The 18145-nt window shown below is 53.1% G+C and overlaps 7 protein-coding genes across 7 annotated transcripts; 3 read left to right on the top strand and 4 right to left on the bottom strand.

The window, feature by feature from the left end:
- Positions 1 to 736: 736 nt before the first annotated feature.
- On the bottom strand, positions 737 to 3346 carry B0H18DRAFT_1208289 (FAD/NAD-P-binding domain-containing protein; the record flags this gene model as incomplete). The annotated part of the gene is made up of 9 exons (XM_048036263.1): positions 737 to 1270; positions 1327 to 1380; positions 1431 to 1566; positions 1631 to 1769; positions 1857 to 1860; positions 1882 to 2570; positions 2626 to 2778; positions 2844 to 2996; positions 3043 to 3346. The coding sequence occupies 9 exons, from the start codon at positions 3344 to 3346 to the stop codon at positions 1226 to 1228; spliced, it is 1677 nt and encodes a 558-aa protein (XP_047897607.1). The 3' UTR covers positions 737 to 1225.
- Positions 3347 to 3955: 609 nt separating this feature from the next.
- Positions 3956 to 5732, bottom strand: B0H18DRAFT_1115614 (O-methyltransferase; the record flags this gene model as incomplete). The annotated part of the gene is made up of 8 exons (XM_048033289.1): positions 3956 to 4093; positions 4147 to 4445; positions 4494 to 4548; positions 4602 to 4750; positions 4804 to 5036; positions 5089 to 5266; positions 5320 to 5458; positions 5517 to 5732. The coding sequence occupies 8 exons, from the start codon at positions 5730 to 5732 to the stop codon at positions 3956 to 3958; spliced, it is 1407 nt and encodes a 468-aa protein (XP_047897606.1).
- A 769-nt stretch (positions 5733 to 6501) lies between these two features.
- B0H18DRAFT_870866 (uncharacterized protein) lies at positions 6502 to 9491 on the bottom strand (the record flags this gene model as incomplete). The annotated part of the gene is made up of 16 exons (XM_048040125.1): positions 6502 to 6553; positions 6637 to 6685; positions 6746 to 6819; positions 6887 to 6927; positions 6986 to 7114; positions 7170 to 7197; positions 7261 to 7350; positions 7408 to 7649; positions 7704 to 7718; positions 7774 to 7805; positions 7918 to 8380; positions 8438 to 8576; positions 8626 to 8735; positions 8787 to 8959; positions 9021 to 9243; positions 9297 to 9491. The coding sequence occupies 16 exons, from the start codon at positions 9489 to 9491 to the stop codon at positions 6502 to 6504; spliced, it is 2055 nt and encodes a 684-aa protein (XP_047897605.1).
- A 401-nt stretch (positions 9492 to 9892) lies between these two features.
- B0H18DRAFT_984884 (uncharacterized protein) lies at positions 9893 to 10554 on the top strand (the record flags this gene model as incomplete). The annotated part of the gene is made up of 1 exon (XM_048044700.1): positions 9893 to 10554. A coding segment is annotated over exon 1 (264 nt), but the record flags the coding sequence as incomplete, so codon positions are not given.
- Positions 10555 to 10715: 161 nt separating this feature from the next.
- Positions 10716 to 11300, top strand: B0H18DRAFT_1102189 (uncharacterized protein; the record flags this gene model as incomplete). Its single annotated transcript, XM_048032543.1, has 3 exons — positions 10716 to 11008; positions 11064 to 11220; positions 11253 to 11300. Exons 1-3 carry the CDS (start codon positions 10827 to 10829, stop codon positions 11298 to 11300), a joined length of 387 nt encoding a protein of 128 aa, XP_047897603.1. The 5' UTR covers positions 10716 to 10826.
- A 189-nt stretch (positions 11301 to 11489) lies between these two features.
- B0H18DRAFT_870966 (uncharacterized protein) lies at positions 11490 to 14621 on the bottom strand (the record flags this gene model as incomplete). The annotated part of the gene is made up of 9 exons (XM_048040134.1): positions 11490 to 12157; positions 12213 to 12313; positions 12470 to 12906; positions 12964 to 13060; positions 13118 to 13293; positions 13343 to 13472; positions 13534 to 13765; positions 13826 to 14027; positions 14091 to 14621. Coding segments are annotated over 9 exons (2574 nt in total), but the record flags the coding sequence as incomplete, so codon positions are not given.
- A 598-nt stretch (positions 14622 to 15219) lies between these two features.
- Positions 15220 to 17738, top strand: B0H18DRAFT_952118 (uncharacterized protein; the record flags this gene model as incomplete). The annotated part of the gene is made up of 9 exons (XM_048042077.1): positions 15220 to 15549; positions 15620 to 15647; positions 15705 to 15987; positions 16025 to 16370; positions 16430 to 16714; positions 16776 to 16946; positions 17000 to 17134; positions 17192 to 17663; positions 17719 to 17738. 9 exons carry the CDS (start codon positions 15220 to 15222, stop codon positions 17736 to 17738), a joined length of 2070 nt encoding a protein of 689 aa, XP_047897601.1.
- Between the last annotated feature and the right edge of the window lie 407 nt (positions 17739 to 18145).

The raw sequence follows: 18145 nt of genomic DNA, 5'->3' as shown, positions 1-18145 counted from the left end.
GAAAGCCTTTCCAGCAGCATCATAGCAGAGATGCGGGGCTTGATGTCGATCGAAATAGGATAGCAAGTAGTCTCTGCGCCTTGTCGTCAGCAATCCGAATACTAGGAGAGGAGAGCCTCTACGATGAACTCGGGACAACGGACCGAACCGTCTTGATGGGCTCCCTAATCGTCCTACAGCCCATGAAGAACCTAGGGCTTGGCTTGCGAAGTTTCATCAGTGAGCTGTCAATCCTATCGCACGAGGTTACTTGCTCGAAGCCTAGATTTCATTGCAGCCCGACGCCGACGTTCTACGGGGCGCTGAGGCTTCTTGGATGACTTATACATATTGCTCCAGCAATTCAGTCTTGTTACGTGTGAGTTGAGGAGACGGCTCACCATGATGTCAAACCTGCTTTCTTTCCACCAGTAGCAGTCCGATGTCACAGTCGGCGGTGGAAGGCTCCACCGGGGAAACTATATCGTCCCGTCAACCAGATGAGACGACTTCGTAGCACACATTAAGACACGTTTAAGTACCACGTATTCAAAGCCTCGAGATCTAACGTCCAGAATGCGGACGCAAAGAGTACCGAGGAATCGGAAACTGAATCGACTGTCGCGGTCAAGCTGGTCGCGGTCAAGTTAGTCGCGGTCGCGTATCCGCGGATACGCGTCGCCGACCATCACGTGATTTCCGCGTGTGCGTTGGACATGCCTGCGGCCAGGCCCGTCCCTATTTCTTCACGTACAACCACCATCGTTCCCTGGCCAGTAATCTACTGCTCCGCTCAGCACGTTGGAAGTTTCTGCTGCTTCAGCAAGACTCACGAGGGGTATCTGTCGAGGACCACCGCCCTTGCCCGACCAACACGCTCATGGTGGCAAGTCTCAGAGGGACATTAGAAGAGCCAGGCAAGTCAAGATGAGTCGACTCGCTGCTTTGCTTTCGTTGTACTTCGTGGAATTTTCTGCTTGCCTACTGATAAAAACGAAGCATGTCACGCTTACATGTCTAAAAAGCCAAGCCGTCCAATACCCCGGGAGAACGGTGTCTCGTCGGTGATCGATTGATCTCTCGGTATTCTTAAATACCATCGGCACATTGGAATGTGTTGCTTATACAGCCATGGACGAAGAAGAATAGCATCATACATGTAAGTAGTCGAATATCTCCAACAGGCGACCTAGGTCCTCGACGCTGAAGCCACTGTCCAAACCAGCCTACCTGTGATCTGCGGGTCCTACAGCGGACACATCCCCAGCTCCCTTGCCTTTATCTGCAGTGCCTGTTGCATTGACAAGTCAGAACACGAGAGGAGACGCATGGCCATTCTTCACGCACTAGCTGCTTCGACATAAAGCGAGACGCCGCAAAGTCGCCTCCCGCGTACCATAGCTAGACGACGCGCTTAGCGAACGGGGTTTCACACGCGAAGAGAAACATACAGCGGGGTGACCTGTAGGTCTGTAGGCGCCTCTTATTTCGCCTTCATCGTCAAGTCCCCATAACGGGCTGGTGTTATCAACCACTTCTGCGCCGAATGTTTCCCTGTGGCTCAGGCGAGGGTCTCCATATCCCGTTCTGTTTGGAGTTTGCGGTTAGTACCATTGTTTAACGTCAGCGTACAGCTCTCACTACCACTTACGCCCATATTAGCAAATCTGCAGGTAGCTCGGAGCCGTCGGAGAAAACGACGCCCCCCTCAGTGAAACGTTCGATCTCGACTCCCTGTTTGACTTGGACCTTGCCGGACTCGATCAAGGGAGCACATCCCACATCTACCCCTGAAGCCTCTTTTGAGCGCTTGCGACTCACGCATACTTTGGTAACTCACAGTAACCTGGAAATGGCATGCTCAACATTCCCAGTCAAGTACGATGTATCCAAGGCACACGTACCTCCACTCCTCTCGAAGATCAGGAAGTGTTGACCAGACCCGTCTGTCCCCATGTTCAGCTTTACTCCGCCCTTCCTCAGCTGGTCGTGCAGCGGCTTCTCCCTTTCCCACAGCTCTGCTTCCCGCTCTCGCGCCATAGCTCTTTGAAGATTGATCGGCATGGCATTAAATCGAATGTCGCATATTTCGTAAGGCACTCCGTCAGGATAGCCCTTCACCATGGCCCCGGCGACGGTGTCGATATGGACGACGCACGTAGACGACCGCTGGATCATAGTCACCGATTTCGCACCTCGGGATGACAAGTCTTGGCATAGATCCGCAGAGGTGTTCCCTGCGCCGACTACGATGCAATTCTTCCCCGCGTATGGTTGGCCACCCATATATTTGCTTGCATGGAACACGGTTCCCTTGAAGGTCTCCACGCTAGGCACCTCAGGAATGCGGGGTGCTCCAAATGCGCTGGTCGCCATGATGACGTGTACAGGGTGAAGCTCGATATCCTTGTCATCCCTACGGACGACGACATTCCAGCGTTTCGTCTCGGAGTCGTACTTGGCACCAGGAAGAATCTGCGACTTCGTCCACACGACAAGATCTTGTGACTCGACGTACTGCTTCAACCAGTCTGCGACCTTGTTCCGGGGTGTATACGTGGGCCAATTCTTTGGATACGGTTGGTACAAGACTTCAAGACTCGTGCGTCAGTGTCGATGTCTCATCTGGAGCGAAAGGCTGCATACAGGTATGGTGGTTCTTGGTCGTATGCAGTGACAGCGTTGGATATCGCTGTCTCCACTGATCACCGACTACAGCATGTCTTTCGACCACCAACGAAGCAATGTTCATCTGTTTGAATCTCGCCGCAATATTAAGACCCGTCTGGCCGGCGCCAACTGTCACGTAAGTCAGTGATACATTGCCTCAACATTGCCTCGACACTTGTCGACGCCCTCCTCACCGATGATGACATAGGGATCCTTCTCTATTGCATCTCTACGTTCCTCGTCGACTTCTTCCCACGAGATTGTATGTCCGTTGTAGGTACCCAGTTCGTGGCCCATCTCTTCGTGCCCCTTGATATCCTCAATCATCATGAAGACGGAGAGCGCCCCTTTACTCGTCGCCATCCGGGAGAAGGTAAGCATATCCGTGCCCACGGCGATCGAGGGTGTCGAACGTGAAGCCTGCTGCAAGACCCGTGCCGAGGTGCGGCTCCGGCTTCAGCCCGTCCTGCGTGTCTAACTTGAAGCTTGAAAGATGCACGATCGGAAGTGTGTTCGCGAGATACGCCCCGATCTTCTTTCGTCCCTCTAGTGAACGCGTGTCCCAGGTGAACACGAGCACGTCACGGAGCCAGCCACCCGGCAGGAAGCAGTCCACTACCGCGTCAATGTCGGCCTGGAAGGCCGCAAGAGCGAACTTTGTCAACCAAGTACTAGCTTTGTCGTGCAGGTTCGTCATGTTGTGGACGTCGAGCGAATCTCTTGCTTATGAAGTTGTCTCCAGCGATAGTCGGCCGCTGTTGGACCTTTATCAAGCTGGCTGCCAATCATGTACTCAGCCGCCGACACGCACTGGGGAATAAGACGGCCAATGTGTCCTCCGATATAGCCCTTGACGTGAGAAGGGTGGATCACCAGACATAACTCTCCTTGTCGTTTCCTTATACAACAACTCGGGAACATATGATACGTCGGGTGACCTGCATCTTCCAGAGGTAGAATGCTTGTGCCGACTGACGACTACATGATCAGATTGTCGGTGCATCATACAACCTTCGGACACACAGAAGGACGATATCTCCCCACCACACCGGATCATACATGCTGCACGCACCTTCAGTTACTGGTCTGTAATGGTGTTCGCATGCCATGGCCAACTTATGGTTCGGTCTCACGAGGCTTACTGGTGCGTGCCAGCCTCTCTGTCGCGTGGGTTTGGGCGTATCTGTCATTGATCCAGCGCCGCGGTGGTTGAACACGATGTACATACTAATGCTACAAATGTTGAAGTCGTCTCACGTCTATCTCCCTGCACTCACACCCACCGATGCGTTCCCCAGGCCTATACTCAGATAGGGACAGCCACTACTTGCGGCAGCCAACTCTGATGCGCTTGGTGCACCTCGACAATGCGGAAGTTCGCTTGCGAAAGGAGGTACGCAAACTCCGGCACTGTCCGCTCGCATGCGTTGTGGTTGCTCAACATCTGCGCAGGAGTGTTGAGCCACAATATCAAGTAGGCGACGAAAGTTGACTTACGTTGAGATCCTGCTTGTAGGAGAGCGAGTTTGCGACACCCCAGTTGGCGAGCAGCGGTTCAGGCGCAAGCGCATCAGGGTCAGATGTGCCGGTCTCTTGCCCTTCGATCTCCTGCGACCGAGACGCGAACAGCATGATGTTGTCGACGATCACAATGCGAGTGTCCTTCGTACAGCTGTTGCGTACGTTCTTCAAGATCTTGATACACTCCGCGTCGGGCCAGTTATGCATGATCATCCGCAGCAAGAACACAGCGATGTCCTTGTTTTCGGCGGGCTGAGGCTCGAAGAAGTTGTGCCCTGTAGATGCTTCAGCAATGTACACACTCTTGCCCAAAGCCGACCGACCTTGGAAGCTCACGCGTCCTTGCGCGAGAGCCTGGGGTTGGTTCGCTTGCCAGAACTGTGTTGAATATGATCAGTACAATCCCCGAACAGCCAGGAAGCTTCGCTCACAGTAGGCCCTTCGGCGACGACGGGCGCGGTATCCTGAACGATGAGACGGATCTGCGGGCACGTTTGGACAATGGGCAGCGATACGGAGCCGACACCGCCTCCACAATCAACGACAATACTTCCTGGAGGAAGGCTGGCCCAGTTGAAACCTGAGTATCGCCGTGAGTAACAGACAGGGATTCCTTTGCGAACAACCACCTACCACGAAGGATTGCATCTGACGGCGTCATGCTGTTCATGCCGTGCATTCCCATACCAAAGCGCTTCTTGCGGCGGTTGTTTTCGGGAAGATTGAGCCAGTCGTACATCGCGATATTCCGAGTGCCGGGCCAAGCCAGGGCGAATGATGCATCGTAGGGCGAGAACGAGTTCGTCATCTGAGGATCCTTCAAGACGTCTGCTGTGCACACAGCGTTGTGGAAGGTCTCGTCCGAGCTGAACAGGCGTGAGTACGGGGTAACGTCAAGGCCTGTAACAGAAGACTCACAAGATCCCGACAAGAGCGGCAATGCCATTGCTACCATCGTACTTCTCGTCTGGGTTGGCCTCGAGTTCAGCAAGGGTCTTGCCCGTGTCCAGCGCACTGGAGATGGCATTGTTGGCGAAGACGTTAGGGGACACCTCGTCTAAGACATGGTGCGTAGCGAGCAGGCGAAGCACTCTAGCTATATAGATGCTCCGATGAGTACTACACCGCAATAGCGGCGGGGAAGCTTACCGAGTTTCAGGTGGTTAACATGGTTGTAGGCACCGATCTCCTCGGCGCTCAGCGCCTTCTTTGGTCCTTTCCCCTTCTCGCGCAATATCTCAACAACGTGCGTCTCGACAACTACGCGGAGCGACGCGCTGAGTTGGTGCTGGATACCGGAATCACAATCAAGACTGCATCGGACGGCAGTTCATCGTATGACTGACCGCAGTGGACATATCCATCAGATACCGCTCTGGCGTACGGACCAGCGCAATAAGCTGTGATGCTGCAGCGACAACCTCCAAGGACGGCTTCAAAAACTCAGCCCTGGTGCTTGACGCGGAGTGCTCCGTTGCCTTCAGCGAGTCTTGAAGCTGCTTCAGCTGAGCAACAGAAGACGAGATTACGGAGGACAGAGCCTCAATCTGCTTGATATCCATGTTTGCCGTTCAAACGCAAGGTATACTGTGACCTGTAGCGAGTGTCAGCAACCGAAACCTAACAAGTTTCGAGCCAACGTACGTGAGGCGTTGATAGACCTCGAGTGGAGGTGGTCGAGGGAGAGAAAATGCACATCCTGAGCATACAGCTATTCGTTTATAAGCACACCGACGGGAACACTCGGATAGAATCGTCTCCTGCGATATCTAAATGATCCCCCTCACGAAGTATCTGGATTGCCATTGGCACAGACCGTACCACGCTGTCACCTTGACGCCTTGATCGCCACTTCTCGTGCGAATTGAGCCGCCGGAAGTAATGTTCAATGGAGGTATGATGGAGCCTGTGAGATGCAATGGTAAGTAGGGTCGCCGTATCGGGAAGGCAGTGCGGTCTGGTAACACAAGTCCCATGCTGCCCAGACTCGGAATCCTCAGGGAAGCCCTTTCTGATGAGACCTGGGAGCCTCCTTCGGAACTTCTGTTCATGGAGCACTCAAAGGGTACCCATTCACGTGGCTTACGCTGAACTTCTCACAGCCGTGGATGCGCCACAAACTGTCCTGTGGGCTATTCGGACCCGCCCAACGCAGTCCCATCTTTCAGTAAAGTGTTTGCCGTATATCGGACAATATGATATTACTCGCCAATATGCAGATTGCAAGACGCCTGAGGAATTCTGAGCTGGATGGAGCCATCATTCGACACCCAGCGACTAGCTTGTGCTTCGGATGACGATCAGTAATGCGAGAAGCCCGGATACACGAATTCACAAGAGCGTCTTTGCGATCTCTTCCCAGATAGCGGTTGGCTTGTTCACGCTGTGGCGTCCGCAGCACATAGCCAGCACAAGGGCGGAAGACATGGTCAGGCAGGTGTGACAGCAGAGAAGCAGAGAGCTCACATGTCCGCAGTCAGCGGGAAGTTGACATCGGCAGGATGGTCTTGCCATTCTGGCAACAGATCCAGATGATCAGGAAATCGCCGCGCATACATCCTCAAAGAAGTAAGACTTACCCTCCGGCTCCGAGGATCGTCAATACCGAACCCAAGCCTCCATGTAATGCCATGCAGGCTGTTTGTGATGCTGAATCACAAGAGAAAAGAGTAAACTTGAGCCTGAAGTCGAGTCTCAACACAATCTGAGCACGTACAAGTCTGGAGGCGCGAGGGTGTGATTCTTCAATCCAGCAGTCTGGAGGAAGACGTGCGGTCAGCGGTGTATCGGAGGTTCATTCGGGCACGATCCAGACCTTAATCTCGGTATCGATGTTAGGGAAGCGGATTGATTGGCCACCGACGACGCCGCAATACTGCTGTGGGATATCATCTTTGCCGCCGACCACCACAGTCGTGGCTCCCTCTCCCTTGGCCATGGTAATCTACACGCTGACGTGTGAGTCTGCATGACAGCACTCCGTCGTGAATGCCACGCACACTGAACAGCGAGCATGAGCTGGCACACCTAGTGTCAAGCCCTCAGTCAGTACGATTTGACGTGCGTGACGAGTGTACTTGATTCACGAACCGTCCGTTACTGATGATCACGACTTTCTTCGCGTCAAATAATGGCTCTGCCGGAGGGTCCATCTCGAATGGCTGACACTCGTCTCCCAGCCTTCAATAAACCCTCAAAAAGCGACCTCCCTGCGACAGTTCAGGGTCTCAGACGCACCTCTGGCTGAACGTATCCTCCACGCCATTGACCGTCTTTTTGACAGGCGGCTGCAGCCAATTCTCAGTGCCAGGGAAGGGCGTGTTGTTTGCGTATTCCCAGTTCAGCGGGTTGTACAGGAGCAGGTTCTCAGGGTCGGCTCCACTAGCGATATTCTTTACGATGAGCTGGGCCAATGGCGAGGCTCGTGTCTGAGTCTGAAGACCTGCTTGCGGGATAGTCGTGTCCTTGGGACCCGCGATCTGAGAAATGCTTACTCAGGCAAGAGAACACCCAAAGAATGGGACGGCACGTACGATACGGTGAAGCCACTGGCAAGAACATTTATCAGCACAAGCGCAGACTGACTATGAAGGATAATCTCACATGGGCAATGCAGATGTATCCTGTCCAAGTCTCTATTCAGTGCCGACCTTAGGCGATACAGTAGCAACACTGACCTCCGCCATTGTTGGTCTGTCCAGAGGAGAACCATCAGTCTAAGAGCGATAACAGTGAGATTGAGCTCACGTGCCACATCGACGATCAACTGCTCAGCACCCTTCTCCTTCAAGTTCTGCAACCCGATCAAAAGACTCGACTGAAGGTCGTCGAATGAGCTCGCTGAGAAGCTGCCCAGCATCAACACGCCCGTCGGCGTGTCCGTCACAGTAGCATTCAGCATGTAGAACTGCGAAACGCCTGAACTGCCTTTGAGCGGAGACGAGGGTGCCATCTCGGATGGCAATTCGATGTTCAGGGCCAGCGATGCATCAACCAACTCGTTCTTGTGATGCTTTCGCCGTGTTGACCTGGCGAGCGCTGGGTTGGTGAAGGGCTGTTGCTGTCGTTCGCCGGACTCCACGATAATGTTAGGCTGCGCATAGAGGTTGACGCCGTTAGTGGAGTTTGTGGCCAGGCAGTTGTTTGCCCAGAAAGTCGATGCGTTTGTCCACGGCTCTACGGCTGACGATAGACGGGAGCGGTACGGAAGCTACGAGCGATAAGATGCCAGCAAGGTTGTTACATAGTCTCAGGCACGTACCGTGACGTTCGCGAATGCCACATCACTGCCGTTCTGCATCTGCAGCGTCAAGGTTACCAAGTCCCTCAGAGGCAGACTTTGGGCGGCGAAGTCCCCGAAGTAATACACCCAGCCAGACTCAGTCCGGCCATAGCTTGCAAAGAACCTGAGAAAGGTATAAGCGGGACTTCTTTGTCATTGAATGGACAGCTCACATGTTTTGACGTGTACCAAACGCCTGCATCCGCCCAGTCTGGACAGCGCTCCCGTTCACGGCAACGAATGGCGCGTCACCATCAATGGATAGTACTTCTGCACCTGACAGCTGATGCCGTTTTCATGCATGGAACAACCGTCAAGATTATATTACACTTACTAACTCGAGCTTTCCTCTCAGGTCTTCGGGAAGTGCATCCTGCCAAAAGTCCAGCTCTTCGCCAAACTCGCCAGAGGAGACTTTGAAGGCTTCCGGTGCTATGTGGACATGTTGCACGTCCAGTTCATCTGTCAAAAGGACCAATGGGATCGGTAGATACGTTGTATATAAGGCTGTATGACAAACGTCAGTTCGGGTGCGGTACAAGCAATGCACGCAGCACGTTGGCCTTACAGTCATAACACAGGTTCATGTAGAAGCAGTGCCCGTCTACGAGTCTCTTGAGGGCCTGTACTAGGTCGACGTGCAAATCGAAGTCTGAGGAATGGTCCTGTGATGATACCCGCGCCAAGTCTGCATGTACGTCCTCATGAATGTCTTCGAACGGAATTGGTGCCTGACGCTGGTAATTCACTGAAGTATGGAATGCGAGGGACTTGTTGAGCACGTCCACGATCTTCGGATATGTGTGTTAGTTCTTGAGACTATCAGAGCGTGAACCGAGCGTACATTAGCCTTGATATCGGGAACCACTGGAAAAGAACTGAAGCATGCACGAGCATCTTGAGGCGAGACCCATGTCTTGTTCGCGATAGCGGCACAAGGATCAATCTGCGAAGAGTCTATGACAGCTACAAGACCGCTGGCCCACACCGATCCAGCGTAGCCCAGACATAGTAGGAAGGAACCTAGACGCCAATTCATCACGATGAAGCGAGCCGTAATCCAGCTTCCCGGTAGGATGTTTCAGTGACCAAAGTTCAGCGACGACGATGAGGTCCGAGGCCTACGTCGTTGACACGTCCCGGATCTCCCGATGGTATGTACAAGGGCCGGAGCCCAGGTTCACCGCAGGTCGTACTAGTGGGCACTCGTCCCGGATTTGTCAAGACTTGAGACGATACAAGTGATTCGGGCCTCCAGTGGTTTCCTAAGAGAATTCAAAAGCCGTTGACTCTGCAGGGCCCAGGTGGTACTGACAGTACTAGTGCTACATACTGCATACGAAGCGCCCGACATGTTGGTACGCCATAGATCACGTGTGCGATGTCGGGCCCGCCACTTGATAGCACTTGCTTCAAACTTGCCCAATAATGCCACCTCCTCCGAGTCCTCCCAAGGAATATCATCATGGCCCATGATTCATGAACCATATGATACATGCTGCATACGGCACAACACTTCATAGTACTTGCTCCTCAGCATCAATCCTCATCCTGTGGCAACGCCGGTACGAGTCTGCGCGGCTATCCAGAGGCTATCCAAGCGAGAAGTCCGCGGCGAACCTACAGTCGAAGCCATGTGTTCAACTTCTACTGGCAGCGGTATTCAGTCGCTATTTACTCAGCATTTTCGTGTCCATTTATCTCATTCATAGCAACATGACAGCCTCTCTTCGATCTGCTTCGGTGCGGTAGAATGACTAGGGCCAGAGCCTGTACAATTCTCGTGCAAGTCACAAGGTAGTACACAGACAACGAGTGTTGCAGTTTCCATGTCCTGCACGGGAATAACCAATTTTAGAAGATGAGTGCGTTTCCATACTATTCATATCTGAACTTTGTGCATGTCGGACAAGATTCACGGTCTGTGCTCTTAGGAACTCTCCCGGTTGGGTACTCTCGGTCGAGGAGCGCTTATGAATTCCCTGATACACCCGACGTATCCCTACTTCTGTAATGCATCTGTCAATTCAAACTTTGGTTATGCCTTGCGTTGGACGTTCAAAGCAGGTGATTATTCTCCAAACAGTGCAAACTTAGCTCCTCCGCGGACTATGTCGCCCCTGTGACCTATACATTTCAAAGTGGGTTTCACTTCCTCCATGCCAGATGCTAGAGGAAGGTGTCCGGTTCGCGCGCTTCCATGACATGTTTTGGCAAGTCGGCTGAGACACCGTGGCAGGATGCCCAATTCCGCGGCCGGATTGTACCGGTAAGAAAGCTAGCACTGCTTGGGATCCAGGATATAAGCGTCAGCAGCGAACGTGTAACTCCAGCCCCAACTGCCTCGCTCAACTGACCGTGTCCACCAGCAACGATGTCCCAAACCCCCGCTGTGCTCGTATCCGCGAAGCTGAACCACGCTTCTCGTGTCAAGGATGCCTTCGACGAGCTGAATAAATACGCGGCCTCTCCGAAGCACGGTGCGACCCTCGAGCAGATCAAGGCTGTACACCAAGTTCGCAAGGCCCACCCGCCCCAGAAGGGCACTGTCGCAGAGTAAGTCCTCTCGCTGCAGTTGTCTCTCAACGAATGACCGGGTTTCCTCCGCCAGAGACGATCTCGTCAGCAGGTTGATTAACGACCCTGACCACCATGACCTCTGGTTTAATCAGCTATTGGGAAACTCGTTTTGCAAGGAGATGGGTACGACAGGCCCCAATGACTCCGGCGCAGCTGCGCTCTTGAAAGGTTTCCAAGCCTACATGGTGGTCAGTGCTACGCTTTTCATACACTTCATCAGCAAATCTACAAGCTACTGGATCGCACTTACGGAGCTTCAGGCACTTGATTGTTCCCTTATTTACGATTACAGTCTTAGGATACTTACACCTCGCAGACGTGCTACGGCATCAAGCGGAAATAAGACGTAAGCATTTATTAAGTGTATCTCCAGCTCGTGCCAAAAAACAAGACAATCAAGTAGTAAAGGGCATCGTGTTTGCGAGTCGAGTAGTATTGTGTAATCGAAGTCATCGAACTAGTATGCTATCTCGTGAGCATTGTGATCAGCAAACTTGTTGATAAAGTAAGATCGGAAGGCATCTAGAGAATACGCAGCATCGAAATTGTAGGGAAGGAAGTCGTCGCCGTACACGGGTATGAGATGTGCAAGCCGGAGAATTGAATCCAAGTGTACAACGGACGTATGGCGAGAGAGGTTGGCATTAAGATCAGGTTCAACGACCCACATACCTGTACAGTTGTCTGGCTCAGCGTCGGGAGCCGTGAACCACTCGATGACGGCACATGGGTAGGTCGTACCATCATGTTGGAAGGAGAGGAGGAGCCGTACACGAGCAGCATGCATGCTTCGCATCCCTTGCTGGGCAGGATCCGTGCCGACGAAGACACAGTCATATCGACCTGGGCCATTGTACCAGCTTGGCACAGCACGGATACGCTCGTGCCGCATGCCGCCGACTCCAGAGATGTCGCTCGGTGCGTAGAATGTTGCCACGGCTGATGGGTACACACGCACTCTTGACCGGCTGTTGACGACAGGGCACTCTTGAAGCGGAACATCATCCCCCGGTGTTTCGGAGTCAGGATTCTGCTGATCGTACAGAAATCGGCGCAACAATGATGGCAACGCAGGGTGTTTAATGCTATTGCTGAGGGCTTCAAGAGTATTCGGTAAGCCGCGAACTATAGATACAACTCTCGTCAATCCTGTCTGAAAGCCTGAAGAAACTGGACGTACCTGGACAGCGCGCAAGTGATACAGAGCCGTGTATCTTCGGCCCATCGACTGCACCGTCTTCCTCGTTGTCTCCGTCTCCGTTGTCTCCGCGTCCGTCATCTCTGTCTTCGTCATCTCCGTCCTCGTCTCGCATCTGCTGAGCAGCCTGAGCTGGTTCGTCGGCGGCGGCCGGTCTCCCTGCTACAGGCTCGACAGGCCCATCCACTGGTGGCAGTTCGTCCTCGTCTTCATGCATGAGCTCTGCTACTGCTGCAGACAGTGAGTCGCCATCAAGCATTCCGCGACGCTCAAACTCTCTGCGGGATGCAGCGAGCTTGTCCAGGCGCTGGTTGGTCATCAGCATCTGCCCGAGCGGTCGATGACGGTTTGATCGGCGCCACGGTTCTTTCACGGCCTTGATGTGCTTCGCCTCGGTCATGGATGAGCATAGGCCATTGGGTGCTCCGAATTGTTGTATGTGTCGTACATAGTGATCGAGGGCGTGCATCCGAGGAAGTGAAAACCCTGTAGGCCGGACGCCAGAGTCCTGGAAGATCTGACGATAGTGCCGGAATCTCTCGAGCGCAGTCTCAATTGCGACGAGATCCGTATCATCCAGGATTGATCGTCGAAGGAGGTAACACACTTCCATGAAAGCGCCGATGGCGCGAACCATGTCATCGGGTACAATACCATAGATAGCTGGGAGGTAGACCTGAGGATGTACTTTTCAATCACGTCTCGAGTATGCACAAGCAATCCGTTGACATACCTTCATGAGGGCCTTAGAATCATCCCCGGTCCATTGTTTGAATTCGCGCCCCTCGTGGAATCGTCGCAGCCCTGGGAAGTAAGGCGTCGCTGCGATTCTAACACAATTATGAGTTAATAGTGCTGATTGATCATCATCCGAGTTCGTGACATACCGTCGATCTATCTCGTCAAGGAGCTCCTTCGCACGTGGCTCGCCATGTTGTAGAGTCAGATACTCACCGACCCATGTCACGAGATGATCTTTAAACGAGCCCTTGATGACTTGATGCAGGAGATCTCCCGATAGTAGTTCATGTATGTCCGCACGTGGGAAGTCGTTCGTGAAGGGCTGTAGAGCATGAGGTATTTCCTGGAATAGGCAGTTAAGGAATGCTTACGATAATGTCATGAACAATTCCATATTCATCCCAAAGGATCCGTGGGTCTAACGCGTCGATTAGGGCTTCAGTGATTGCCTGAGTTCGCCGATCAGCGCCTGGACCGAGATGTGAACGGTGGGCGTCGCAACTGTGAGTTGCGTGTACAGTGTTAGCATCGAGACAGCAAGTATAACGAGATGCCAACTGACAAAGAACACCAGCCCTGTACAATACATGCTGCCAGTACTTGTTCTGGATAGTCAGCAATGTATGGACCGAGACCGTACACAACCCGTCGGAAAAACCCGTCGCCACAACGGACAAGGTCGTATTGCTCTGCCATATATGGCCGTAGGCAGTCGAAGATCGCCGAGAGACTTGAATGGAACAGTTGTTGTCGAAACTTCAGGAATTGTTTTGTCTTCTTGTGTGCTCGGTTTGCTGTAGATGGAAGCATGATTCTGTTGTCGTAAGACTCGGCGAATGTTGCAGGAGACTCACACTTTGGTATGGACAAGAAGCCAATCAGAACCAAGGCGTCTCGGTGGGCGCGTCGGACGTTGTTATGGACGTTCCCGAGTGACATATAGAGAGGGTAAAACTCATTCTGACCTGTCGCGACTGAGACGGTGGTCTTGTCACTGCCGACGATTACGGGCGCAAACATCGTGCCATGCATCTTCTCGTCTTCAGCTATGATGTCCTATGACGAGAGCAGAGCACTCAAAATGATCAGTTCTGTATACAGCTGGCAGCCTGTACGTACTGCTTGTTCCCAAGGCCAATTTGCGGACATGAAGTTCCCAAAACGGCGCCGTGGGTTTTGCTCACCATCAACATGCACAAACTCGCGGTAGGGGACCGTGTCGATCTCGTCTGCAATGTCTGTATTTCCGATGATATGGTGAGCAATAAGACGTGGTGATTTATACCACACCTCGTGCTCCGCAGTCATCCATGAGGGAATGTTGCCGGCGTCGGGCAAGGCTCCCGAATAGTTGACCGAAAATGACTCCCATGGGATGCCACCGACAGTTGTTGCGTCGATGACGTTCTCGAGGTCAGTCTTGTCAGCAAAGGGTGGGCTGTCATCGTGTTTGAGCAGAGATGCCCCCCAAAGATCCATGAGCTGATTGATCCGAGCCTGTGGCATCTGACATCTCTTGTACAGGAATTCGGCGACCTCGAACTCGTTCCGACTGTCATACGAATCCCAATCCGTTGGCTCAGGATCTTGCCAGGGAGGCGGAGGTGCCTTCGCAGGCAGGACATTGTCATGCCTGTCACATCCGAGGCCTCCGTACGATGTCAGCCAAGGAAGAATGAGAAGGTCGTATAGATCATACCTGTCAAGAATGGGTGATACTCACGGAAGTCCACCGGATGCGGCGGCTGGCGATCTTCGTGATGACGTTCGTCACGATCTATTGGTGCATCGGGAAGGCCATCCTGGGGATCATTTTCCGGACTTTCTGAGCGACGAGGGCGGTGGGGCTGTCCAAAAGAAAGTGCAGGTAGGTGTACAGCATTGTAGTGTTGCGTGCGACCAGATGCATTAATTGACAAATGATCACATGTTGGAATCGGACAAGGCAGTCGCCTCGGTTGATGCTGGCGACGACGAGGACGAGGGTGCATTGGGATTTGAGATGGGCAAGAATGAGGAATGTCGAGGACGTAGAGACTTGTCTGCAAATTGTGAATGGCTAACTCGCAACACGCAGATCACGCGTTGGCCTGCCGGAGTTCAAACAAATGCGAGGTCGACCGTCGCCAGCACATCTCGCCCATACTGTCAGCATACGACTCCTCCTTTATTCATCCCCTTCTACCTTACATTCATTCCTTTCAACTCCAAACACCCTCCGCACTCCCTCCTTCTGCGACTCACTGATATGGTCAGTACACGCCCGTCTAATGCGACCAAGCACCCGGGAGTCCCCGACGTCAAGCGTACGCGGCGGCCAGCAAGTGACGTGGCTGCTGAGCGACTCGAGGCAGCAGAAGAACAAGTGGCGGAAGGTGCAACGCAGACTCGGAAGATCGCGCACGTTGCACAACTGCAGAACGACACGCGTCAGAAAGAGTTGAAGAGAGCAAAGGCTGGAGACGTACCTAGCGTTGTGTCGCAAGGCAAGACAACAAGGTCTACCGCATCGAGTTCAGGTGCGAAGAGTACCAGCACTCTGAGTGGGACTCCTGCGGCATCATCTCGTCAGTCTGAGGTTCGTATGCAGTTCCATCTTGGAAAAGTACATGACACTCATACCATTGAATGACGATACTTCGCGGTAGAGCACGCTCTTATCCGAGTCTGCAAACGGTCAGCAATCAGAGTCCTGTCCAACATCCACATCGAAGTATTGACATATATCTATAGATTCTATCAACAACAACAGTCAGCCAGCACGGAAATCGAGTCAAGTCAGACCAGGACGTGTCACAGTTACCGAGCAAAGGGAATTGTTGAGCGGATCGGGGCAGCAGTCGCATCGCAAAGGTGATACTACTAGTAGTGCGAGTGGGAAAGGAGCGACCGTTACAAGCGTCTCCGAGTCACACTCCGGTGGCTTGAAGCGCAAGGCGCCTGCGGACAACGACGGCGCTGCTGCTTCCGAGTCTGTACATCCCAAGTCAGTGCCATCGATGTATCCGAATGATCTGTGAGTGTCAGCGGGTGGTTATTGACATCGAATACAGGAAGCCAGCAGCCAAGAAACCAAGGGCAAAAGCCCCGTCTGGCATACGACCTGACTGGATTCATCCGAGTCCTGGCAGCACGCCCACCGTCAAGGCTCCACGTAAGGCAACGACAACCCGTGCCAAAAAGCCAGCTCCACGCACCATGTCTCTTCCGAGGGCTGTTACTTATGTCGCTCGCGAGTGGACGAAGGCTCAGCAACCGGCGCAAGTGTCCACTGCTCAAGTCAATGGAAGCAACTCGGAGTTGGGCCCGCCCGGCGAGGTTATGCATGGAGGGTATGTGAGCGATGAGGATGATGAGACGGCGGCTCCAGAGAACAATGCCGTCCGTACCACAGCCATGGTAAGTGTTGTAAAACTTGTTTGTTTGCGTGTACATGACCCTTGGTCCCTTACTAGCAGGGACTCGTCACGATCACTCACAAGTCCAGTGCCCCGGGGGATGTCAAGAAAGCCCGGAAACGCGGTGTCACTCGCTACACGAATGAGGATCTTCCTCTCGCCTGCCGCGCACTGTGGCGCAAGACCTATGTTCCGACGCTGTACGACATGTATGCCACAGGTAAGGACCCCTGGGACAACACCGCGAACAACACTATGCTTGACTACGTCACACATGTATGGAAACGGGTTTACTCTGACCTTCCTATCTCGGTGGAGGAGATTCATGGGCCAATCCTCGCAGTTGTGAGTGTCTCGTATCTGTGTTGCAACCTGACATCATCACGGATCACCTATGTTGTATCAGATAAACCAGCGCCTGGCAGAATGGCGGGGAAAGTTTGCCACAACAGCTATCGATGCCCTCACAAGATTCTTCGACTCTGACGAGCAGTACTCGTCACCCGGTTCTCGGGCGAAGTTCGTGAAGTGGGCGCTCGGGCCGAAGAAGCTCTTCATATGGCAGACAACTACCCCAGTACAGATAACACTGTCTCAATGCTGCGAACGTACTAATTATTCGACCTGCAGAAGCGGCGAGGGGCATTCCAGTCTCGACTAGTCATCGAGACATTTGCGTCGCACATCTCCGACATCAGTGGAACCAAGGACAGCTTCTACAAGGCTTGTGAACCACAGGGTGCCCTTGCGCTTACGTGCGTAGCAGTAAGTGACTCCGAATCTTGTCTTCTTCATGTACTCATGCAATGGCTGGTCACACAGATCGAACGAGCTCTGGGATTCTACAAAACGGGTACACGCCATGTGCCGGAGCGAGGCGAGTCCCAGTTCAAGGCTGACATGTGGAACGACACCACGAAATCCTACCTGAAATGTATCAAGCTGCTCGAGGCAGAGAACTGGGACGCAATCGTAGCGATCGCTGAGCCGTATGCGAAGAAGGGCAAAGGACGGCAGCACGGACATTCGTCCAGTTTCGACTCTGACGAAGATGATCGCACCAGGCTACTTGACAGCTCTGATGAAGACGAAGATGCCGCTGTTCATTCATCTGACCCGCTGGATATCCGTGACGCCTCGCTGGAGCTTTCGGGTGACGACACCACACAGGGCTTGGAGATCGACGGGCCCACGGACTTAGGCGACGAAGCGGCGAGTCTATCCGAGTCGCATGTCGACGACTCGGGGCGGCATTCATCACAGGCAGCTGAGGAATTCGAGGAGTATGACGATGGTAAGCAGCCGCGGCGACTCCTCTGTATGATGGCATGCTTACTATCGTGATGCAGAACTTATGCAGTTGGAATGAGCACCTTTGCCCCGGGCCCGGCTTCAACTCGCGGTCAAGGCCCCGATCAGACGACGCCTATGTTTGTATTCCCCTTGCCATGAATCTATTGGACGCAGTTATGGCCTGGAGCTATCATTCGGTATTGACCTTACTGTACACTCGCTACAATTGCCATTTTGGTACTAATCTGCTTACTGCACATTCGTTACATCGCCGTCTCCGCATCAGTAATCCACGTATTGTACATTCTATACATCACCGTCTCCGCACCAGTAATCTACGTACAGTACATTAACTAGACCGCGATTATGCATAATGCGGCCAATATTGGTTTCCGCGCCTCCTCGTAATGCTACTTGATGGCCACTTGAATGTCTTGAGTGCCTGCCTGACTGTCGTACAACACTGCTTATGGCTGCTTACGA

The sequence above is a fragment of the Fomitopsis serialis genome (assembly GCF_022376445.1).
Source record: "Fomitopsis serialis strain Sig1Antser10 chromosome Unknown B0H18scaffold_9, whole genome shotgun sequence".
In the NCBI taxonomy this organism is placed as follows: Eukaryota; Fungi; Basidiomycota; class Agaricomycetes; order Polyporales; family Fomitopsidaceae; genus Fomitopsis; species Fomitopsis serialis.
Note: the sequence above shows the minus strand (reverse complement) of the source record. Positions and strands in the feature narration are given on the sequence as shown.